Below are 9,090 nucleotides of genomic sequence, written 5' to 3' on the forward strand. Positions count from 1 at the left end.
GAGAAGAAGCAGGCGGTGACCAGTGTGTTCAGCACAGACCAGGCATGGCAGCCCAGCGCCAAGGTAGGTACATTGCATCCTTCACACCCACAAACATCAGAGCACAGCGAGAGCTGCAGGGCAGGGACCAGCCAAGCCCCGAGGAGCACAGGGCAGGAGTTGATGGAGGAGCCATGGGCACCGACCAGGGGACACACAGTGAGTGACACCCCACCAAGTCCCTGCCCAGAAGCAGCCCAGGTCCTCCTGCACCCAGCGCCTCGCTGTACACCCTATGGCCCTGCCTCTGTCAGGCAGGGAACCAGCACGAGCCATGCCAGGCTGAGGAAGCTGAACGCTCCCTGGCAGAGGCCCAGAGGCAGCAGCTGCAGGGTCAGCTCCAGGATGGGGCAGCACCGGACCAGGAGGTGAGCACGGGAGGAAAACCTGACAGGACAGGGTAGGAGAGGCAGAGCTGAAGGGCCACAGGCCCCGTCCTCATCCCTGTCCCTGCAGCAGGATGCAACTCGCTTGCAACAGAAAGTGGCCGTGATGCATCTGAGCCTGGAGGCAGCACGCAGGGAGCGAGAGGCAGCCAAGCAGCAGCTGGAAGCCCTGCTGCAGAGCCACGGGCAGGAGATGCAGACCTGGAGACAGCACCTGCAGCAGGTGGGCACTGCTGCTGCATGGCCCTGCTCACTAGGGCCAGGTTGGTGCCACGGCCCCTCTGTGTCCCTGCAGGTGCTGCAGGACCAGCGGCGCCGGGCAGAGGAGCGGGCAGAAGCAGTGAAGCAGCGGCACCAGGCACTGCTGCTGGAGCTGCTGCAGGACGCTGTGGAGCTCTCCATGTACAACCAGGAGCTGCAAGAGGCCAGAAGTTACAGCTCAGCTGATGCCACCACGCAGACACCCCGAGCAGCAGGGATATAACAACAAACACACACATCATTAAACCACAGCTTTAATAACCATACCAGAGCCAGCAGTGACTTCTGCCCACCAGGAACTCACAAGCCACACAGCACTTGTCCAAATCCAGACGCTGTTTCCTCTTTCCTCTATAAGACTCCCCTTACAGTCCCTGCCCACAGAGGTAGACAGCAACGCTGTGCCCAGGACAGGCAAACAGGGCCCAGGGACAGCAAACCTCCAGCCAGGGGCTGGGCTGAGGATTGGGGTGAAATACTGCAGAGGAAGGGAATGAGAAACCCCCAGCCGTGGTGCAGGGCTCTGACAGCAGCACACTGCTCCAACTGCGGGGCTGGCTGCATGCTCATGAGCAGCACACCAGAGATAACTAACCCTGCTGCAGCTTTGACTGGCACAGGGGACAGGTGTGAGCTTTGGTGTGCAGGAATAGGGGAAAGAGCAGAAGTGTGACGTACCATATGAGAAGGGGCTCAAGATCCACTCTAGAGCCCAGGCCCACTGGATAAAGGTGCCCCTCAGCACGGGACCTGACATAGGCAGGGCACTCCCCCCTTTTCCTGGGCAGGGGCACTGAGCAAAGCCCTCCTGAAGTACATTTGCCTTAGGACAGTGGAGACTCACACTGGGCAACCCTGCCTCCTCCCTTAAACAAAAAGGCAGGGAGGCACCACTGCGCCCCACAGCAGGCCCAGAACAGGCAAGGAGCACCCCTGAGCAACAGCTGAAGGCCGCCCTGGTGCACACAGGGCAGGGAGGCCACAGCTACGTCACCCCATAGTACAAGTGAACAGCGAGGCCGATGCACGAGACAGCAATGAAGAAGAGCAGGGTGAGCTGCAGGTTGAAGAGGGCGACAGACAGCAGAGCATTGACCAGGATGGAGCAGGAGATGACGAAGAGCCTGGTGATGTTACTGCTGTGCTTCATGACCACAGACATGATCAAGCCGTTCAGGGCCTGGCTGAGCACAATCACCAGCACCCAGGGGGAGAAGCCCTCCAGGAAACCTCTGTCTGCGCCGCTCCAGAAGTGGCCGATCAAATTGACCAGGACCCCAAAGAAATAAAGGAAGAGGTTCTGAAGGTTGAGGGGCAGCGGCTGTGTTTTCAGGACAGCTTCCGTGTAGACAGCAGACAGGCCCGATATCAGGCAGTACACGGAGATGAGCAACAAGCCCAGCAGCGTGATGTGCAGCCGCATGGCGGGGGGGCTGCCAGAGCCCTGCGGGTCCCACAGACCCCCACAGCTGTAGCTCAGCCCGGCTGCCATCAGCAGACACAGCGCCAGCCACTGGTGCACATGGAGCCGCTGGCGCAGGAGGAGGCTGTAGAGCAGCGCCGTGCTGACGATCTTCAGGTTGCTGAGGATCTGGAACGTGCTGGGGTCCATGAAGAGCTGCATGTGGACCACCAGGTTGTTGTTGGCGGCGTAGAGCAGCGCTGAGAGGGCGAAGGGGGCGGCGTGCTGCCAGGACAGCGTGACACCGAGCGGCGGCCGGTCCCGGGTGAGCAGCAGGAGCAGCGAGAGCAGCAGCTTGGTCAGCTCGATCAGAACCACCACGGCCGAGGAGCTGAAGGGGATCCCACCATCCACCTTGCACAGCGCCAGGAGCGGAGCGTGGGAGCCATAGATGGACACGGAGCAGAGCAGCAGCAGCGCCCACAGCTTCGGGCCCAGCGCGGCCATGTCCGGGCAGCAGAACAGAGCAGGAACGGGGGGAGAGCGGACAGAGCCCCAGCTCGGGATACCCCAAAGGGAACAAACGCCATGAGTTTAATGAGCCCGCCCGGAACACGCCGTTACCGGATACATCGCACACAGCCAACGGGAACGGCGGCACCGCAAGGGCAGCAGCAGCACGGAACGCGACGGGGCGGGCGGGGACACCGAGCAGCGGGGCAGGCCCGGGGGGTGCCGCTGGGCTCCGTACGGCCCCGTTACAGCCCCGTTACCGCCCCGTTACCGGCCGCCTTTCCGCAGCGCACCGAGATAGTCCCGCACCGTCTTCTCCACGTCGGGCACGTCGTAGTTCTGCGCGGCGTAGATGCCGGTGCAGGTCCCCACGGCGAAGCCCAGCACGGCCGAGAAGCGCAGCTTGGCCACCACGTACCCGGCCAGGAAACCCTTCACGAACGGGGAGGCCAAGAGCGAGCCGCCCTGAGGGGCACAACGGGTCAGAGCGGGGCACAACCGAACCGGGCCCGGCCCTCGTACCTGCCGCCCCGTCCCGCCGTACCTGCCCCACGCCGGCCTGCACCTCGTCCTCCACGCGGCGCTGCAGTCGCTCCAGCTGCCCCTTGAGCGCCGCCAGGTCCTTCAGTTTGGGCAGCGAGTCCTGCGGGCACACGGAGCTGCGGAACAGGCCGCGACCGACCCCACGGGGCAGCGCCACCCCCCGCCCCGCTCACCTTATCGTCCGCCATGCTGCCCGCACAGCTCCGCCCTCAGCGCCGCCATCATGGGGGCGGGACGCGGCGCTGCTGCTCGTGGGGCCGCGGTCACGGCGGTGGGGTTTGTACCGTCCTGTGTGGGGTGACAGTGCTGGTACACACAGCGCTGCCCTACAAGGGCCGGACAGCGGCACCAGCAGCTGCCCCGACAGCTCCGCTATGGGGGAGCTTCTGCTGAGCCTCGCCATTGCTATCGCTATTGCTATCGCTATCGCTATTGCTATCGCTATCGCTATTGCTATCGCTATCGCCATCGCTATCGCTATCGCTATCGCTATTGCTATCGCTATCGCTATTGCTATCGCTATCGCCATCGCTATTGCTATCGCTATCGCTATTGCTATCGCTATCGCTATTGCTATCGCTATCGCCATCGCTATCGCTATCGCTATCGCTGCCCCTGCAGCAGCCCTGCCCGTCACGGCCGTCTGTCCCATTGCTGGGCCCTGCCCGTGTCCTTGAGCAGCAGCACGAGCTGTGCAGTCACACGTCAGCGCGATGCCGCCGGAACGAGCCGTGCCCTGTGCCCTGTGCCCACGCGTGTCCTCGGCCCAGCCGGGATGGAGCGCAGAGCGCCGGCACCCAGCTGGGGCTGCTGTTGGCTTTGCTGCCCTGCAGCTGCTGCTGGCTGCGCCCTGTGCTGAGCTCAGCCCTGGCACCGCTCGCTTCCAACCCAGCGGGTGGTCCCGCTCTGCAGAACGAGGGCAGGGAGGTGGGTGCAGAGCAGCATCGCCGCCCCCAGCGCTCGGAGCAGCAGCAGCGCGTTCCCAGCGCCTGCAGGTCCCACCCTTCCATCTGTGCCTTTCATCTCCCGCACAGATGCGGTGCCTGGAGATTAAGCTGCAGATTAAGGCTCGACCGAATCCTGCCTTGGCTTCCAGCTCCAGTCCCAGAAGGACGGCTGTGCAGCCGTGTCTCCCTGTAAGCTGGGAGAAGCATTTCCCATCCTATGCTGCCCTGTGCGTGCAGGATGGAGGCCCAGTATGTGTATAGACTGTGATGGAATCCATGGAGGGACACTGCAGCATCAGAAGATACCAAACCAACTGAGCTGCCTGTCTGCCTTTAGCAACAGGGGAAACTGAGGCACAGAGCAGCAGAGCAGAGCTGTGTGGCCTCCCCAGGCTGCTGACAAAGGGGCTTAGGCATCAGGAGGCAACTCACCCCCATGAGGAAAACACTTCCTATAATCACAGAATGGCAGGTTAGGAGGGTCTGTGAGGATGGTGGAACCATAGAGCAGGTTGGGTTTGGGTAGGAGGGTCCTTTGAGGACCATGAGCATTGAGATCCAAGGAACCACAGAACAACTGGGTTGGAAGAGACCTTACAGCCCCCAGCCCTGCTATGGGCCAGCTGCCCCCCAGCTCGGGCTGCCCATGGCCCATCATAACATGGGGCACCAGGAGATGGAGCCCTGCAGCTGTGAGCAGCTGTGCCACCACCTCACCACCCTCTGCATGGAGCATTTCTTCCTCACATCCCACCTGAATCCACTCTTTTAGTCTCAAAGCGTTCCCATGGTGCTGACACCTGCCCATGTACAACATCACATCTCCTCCCACTGCTCCTGGAAGGCAGCAGTGGGGTCTCCTGGAGCCTTCTCCATGCGGACACCCCAGCTCTCCCAGTACGACACGAGGCAAAACCAGAGCAGGAAACACCCAACTTTTATGTATGTACAGAGAAACATGCAGCACAAATGGTGCAGGTCCTGGGGCTGCAGGCGGCCGCTCCGAGGGCAGCTGAGGTGCGGGGCCATGTGGTGCTCAGGGACAGTCACTGCGCAGTGGCTGGGGCAGGTCGGAGGCGCTGACCTGCAGGCTGAGCTCTGAGGAGCCTGTGGGCAGCTCCTCCTGCACCTGCTGTTCCTCCTGTTCCACCTGTTCCTCCTGCACCATGTGCTCCTCCTGTACCATGTACTCCTCACGCTGCTGCTGCTGCAGGTGCCTGAGGATCAGCCCGGACAAGAAGTGGCTCTCAGCCTCCGCCGGTTCTGGAAGGAGGAGACACAAAGCTGCATTCATGTCTGTTCCGAGGCAGGGCTCCATGCAGGGCTCTGAGTGGACTGTCCACGCTCACCCTCGTAGGCGATGAGGCGGTAGGTCCCCGCACACTCCCTGGAGCCGCCCAGGATGTCCCGCAGCGTCCTGTAGAACAGCAGCGCCTGCTCCAGCCGCTGCTCCCTGCTCAGGGCTGCGCACTCATCCTGCGACATGGCCAACAGCGTCTGCAGCGGGGACGCGAACTCCAGCACGCAGGGCCGGGGCTGTGGGGAGATGGGGTGGGAAAGGAGGGAAAGGAGGGCAGCACCTGCTGAGGTCCCGCACTGCCCTATCCCTGGAGGTGCCCTGTGCCACCTGGGCAGCCTGAGCTGCTGGGGGGTGGCTGACCCATGGTGGGGCTGGGGGCCTGTAGGGGCCCTTCTGACCCAACCGTTCTGGGGCTCTGCAGGTTGAGCAGCGCAGCCCTGCCTTGCATCCATCCCCAGCCATACAGCAGGACCTGCACTGGGGACACCTCACTCACCTGGGGATGCAGGGCTGCCCCAGCATACCTTGTTGTCCTTATCTCTGATCATATACAGGCTGTGTTTGTAGACCCTCCTTTTGATGCCTGCACGGGTCAGGGTGGTCTCGGGGAGGTCTGCCAGGTACTGGATGTTGCTGTCAGCCTTCTCCACATCATCCCAGATGTCACAGTTCAGTGGGATCAGGATGTGGAGCTTCCAGGTGTCTCGGTGTGCCCGCAGAATGGGGTTGGCCCTGCTGATCTCTTCCATGTACTCCTTCAGACCTGGAGGGAGAGTGGGGTTGGGGGGGAGAGCAGCATTGGGGTCTGCTCCTTGCTGTGGAAGTGGGAGGGCTGCAGAAGCCATTTCCATCTATAGCCGTGAGAGTGCAGGGGAAAAGCTGCATACGTGGCAGAACTATTTTCAGGTAGCCCACGTAGTAGGACCAGGCGAGGCCGTGAGCAATGTTCTTCTTGGAGCTCTCGGTCAGCTCTGACACCTCCACTGCTGAGAGCTTCTGCAGAGGGAAAAGGAGAGAAATACTGGCAGCAGGGCTCAGAGGGCTCAGAGGGCTCAGAGGGCAATGCCCCTGCCAGCACCCAGAGCAGTGGCCCTGCAAATGGGAGGGCAGGGCGGGGTGTGCTCAGCCCCCTCCCAGCAGCACCCTGCAGAGATGGGGCCAGGCACCCAGTGCCACGCGGCTGAACATCACTGCTGAGCATCCCCTCACCTGCAGCCCGAGGGCAAGGACCAGCAGCTGGCACAGGCAGGTGAGGGTGAGGTGGTGGCTGTGTCCATTGTCCTCCTGCAGGTCCAGGTAGGCTGAGCAGCCAACAAAGAGCACGGCCAGCTGCCAGTGTGGAGGGAAGCAGGCACACAGAACCTGCCACAGGCTGCCACGGTGCCTGGGTGGGCGAGACAAGAGGTGGGCTGACCGCTGAGCGCTGGGCAGGAGGCAGAGGCAGGGAGCGGATCGTTCTGCGGCGCTCACCTGGAGTGCAGGTGGAAGATCTCCTCGGCCAGGCAGCAGCAGCCCTTGAGCAGCACCCCGAGCTGCAGAGCTGCCAGCTGGGTGCAGGTGCGGTGTGTGACGGACAGCAGGGGCTCCCCGCTCAGCAGCAGCAGCAGGAAGCACGCGGCCAGCAGCGCACACGCCGCGTATCGAGCCCGCCCTGCGCGGGGCTCGGGGATGAGCAGGGAGGACGGGCTGCTCCTGGGCGACGGGTCCTGGGGCATCTGCGAGCAGGAAGGGGGGGCAGCTGGGACCCCCGAGATGCACATCAGCTGCTCAGTGTGCGCCCCAAAGCACAGCCCACACCCCGCATGGGGCAGTAAATCACCGGCCACCCGCTGCCCTGCTAATGCCGCCCCTGGGCACTCACCGAGCTGCAGCTGTGATGCTCGGCGCTGCCGGGATGTCTGTGCTGCGGGCAATGGGCGTAGCAGCGCTCAGCGAGCACAGCCACGGCCTGCACTTCCTCTGGTTGCTAATGCCGTGTGTACCAGCTCCCAGGGCAGGGAGAGGGCAGAGCTGCACGGCTGCTCACTGCGCAGCAAAATGAAAACGAAAGCGGCTCTGGCAGCTGCAGGCGGCTGGGCAAGGCCTGGAGCCGACCATGACGGGCACCGGGGTGTCCCTGGCTGCAGCAATTGTACCGTCCTGGGCAGCTCCATGTTGTAACATGCAGGAGTGGATGCAGGAAAACCCCGGCATCTCTGGCAGCTCACAAAGGCGCCGTGCTGGGTCAGAATGAGGAAGGAAATGAAAGCGAGCTTGGTTTTGCTTAGAGCGGGTTATGAGAGCAAGCAGAACTTGGGCAGAAATGGATTCCTGCAGTGAGGCTGATGGGCAGCATCCCCAGCACAGCCCATAGGGGAGCGTGGGGCTCTGCCCGCGGGCACACAGGGCACGGTGTGAGCTCACAGCTGCCTGTTGTGTCCGGTGTTGGTGCTGGGGAGGCTCACAGCTCCCTGCCTCCATCATGAGCCGGGGGTGCCCACAACAGGCAGGTGCCGTCCGGTAGCTGCAGCCTGTTCCCCGCTGCTGCCCGTAGCTGTGCCGCTGTCCTGCTTTCCAACCCCCTCACCCTATTCCTGCCCCTCTCCTTCGCTCCCAGGCCGTGCCCTGTGCTGCCCTGTCTGTACTCAGCACAGTGTGTGCTCCCGTTGCCTTAATGGCCTTTCTGGCCACATTCTGCACACACACACACACACACACACACACACATCACCCTGCTCTGAGGTTCCTCATCCCCGCATTGTGCTCCTCACCTTGTGTGACACCAAACCTGACCGCATCCATCTGACAACAGATAAACCCCCGACCTGCCCTTCCCACGCCCTTTATGTGCAGCCCCTGCAGTGCCCATAGCAATGGATGGCTGTGTGTGTTGGGTCGCTGTGTGTTGGATGGAGCAGCCCCTGGTGCTGCTGGGGCCCTTTGATGCCCCCATTGTGTGCTGGGACACCCCATAGGCCGCCCAGCCCCTCAGCAGCGCTCAGAGCCCGGCGGGCCTCGGCTGCTGCAGGGGGGGGGACACCGGGTCCCACTGATGTAGATACCGCAGAGTATCGGCCCCACACGGAGCCCTGGGGGCAGCACCGCCCGCTCCGCACTGCGCTGTGTGCTGGGCCGAGCCCGGAACTGAACGGACCCGGAACTGAAGTGACACAGCCCCGCCCTCACGGCGGCGCGCCGGGACTACTTCCTGCCGCAACTACCGCGAGACCTCTACGTCTCGCGAAACGTTTTGCGTCACGCGAGGCCTTTGCTTCTCGCGAGATGTTGGCGTCACGCGCTGTGGTGGCGGTATCCCTCCGCGCCTCCCCTCCCCCTTCTGGAGAGTTCTGTGCGTGCGCGGCACACAAAGTAGTCCCCGCTGCTCCCGTGCCGTCCCCGCTCGGTTCCGCTCCGCCCGGTTCCGCCCGTTCTCCCCCCGTTGGTCCCGTCCCGGTTCGTCCCGTCCCGCTCCGGGCGCTGTTTGCGCTGTGGCGGCGGTGGGTGCCCGGCGGAGCGATACGCGGCGGGCGCAGCGCATAAAGCGGAGCGGACGGAGCGGGGCAGCACCGGGCGGAACCGAGAGGGACGGAACGGGACAGAACGGAACCGAGCGGGGCCCCGTGAGCAGCAGCAGCAGCAGCAGCAGCAGCAGCAGCGCCGCCCTGCGCGGCCCGTCGCATCTCGCCCATCTCCTCCCCTTCCTCCCCTTCCTCCCTTCCC

The 9,090-nt window shown here is 63.4% G+C and overlaps 3 protein-coding genes across 4 annotated transcripts; all 3 read right to left on the reverse strand.

The window, feature by feature from the left end:
* Positions 1–924: 924 nt before the first annotated feature.
* On the reverse strand, positions 925–2,617 carry SLC35A4 (solute carrier family 35 member A4). The gene has a single exon (XM_015876264.2). It carries the CDS (start codon positions 2,593–2,595, stop codon positions 1,672–1,674), a length of 924 nt encoding a protein of 307 aa, XP_015731750.1. The 5' UTR covers positions 2,596–2,617; the 3' UTR covers positions 925–1,671.
* A 44-nt stretch (positions 2,618–2,661) lies between these two features.
* On the reverse strand, positions 2,662–3,428 carry LOC116654043 (SLC35A4 upstream open reading frame protein-like). Its single transcript, XM_032447401.1, has 3 exons — positions 3,318–3,428; positions 3,146–3,244; positions 2,662–3,066 (listed from the first exon to the last, which is right to left on the reverse strand). Exons 1-3 carry the CDS (start codon positions 3,330–3,332, stop codon positions 2,869–2,871), a joined length of 312 nt encoding a protein of 103 aa, XP_032303292.1. The 5' UTR covers positions 3,333–3,428; the 3' UTR covers positions 2,662–2,868.
* Positions 3,429–5,010: 1,582 nt separating this feature from the next.
* On the reverse strand, positions 5,011–9,000 carry STING1 (stimulator of interferon response cGAMP interactor 1). Of its 2 annotated transcripts, none has more exons than XM_015876253.2 (8): positions 7,253–9,000; positions 6,862–7,106; positions 6,601–6,775; positions 6,279–6,387; positions 5,916–6,154; positions 5,441–5,627; positions 5,257–5,354; positions 5,011–5,220 (listed from the first exon to the last, which is right to left on the reverse strand). In XM_015876253.2, the coding sequence occupies exons 2-8, from the start codon at positions 7,104–7,106 to the stop codon at positions 5,128–5,130; spliced, it is 1,146 nt and encodes a 381-aa protein (XP_015731739.1). In that variant the 5' UTR covers positions 7,253–9,000; the 3' UTR covers positions 5,011–5,127. The 2 variants fall into 2 exon arrangements, with proteins under 2 accessions (XP_015731739.1, XP_032303285.1); XM_032447394.1 differs by having other exon boundaries at positions 6,862–7,129.
* Positions 9,001–9,090: the final 90 nt, after the last annotated feature.

The sequence above is a fragment of the Coturnix japonica genome, chromosome 13, assembly GCF_001577835.2.
Source record: "Coturnix japonica isolate 7356 chromosome 13, Coturnix japonica 2.1, whole genome shotgun sequence".
Classification (NCBI taxonomy): domain Eukaryota; kingdom Metazoa; phylum Chordata; class Aves; order Galliformes; family Phasianidae; genus Coturnix; species Coturnix japonica.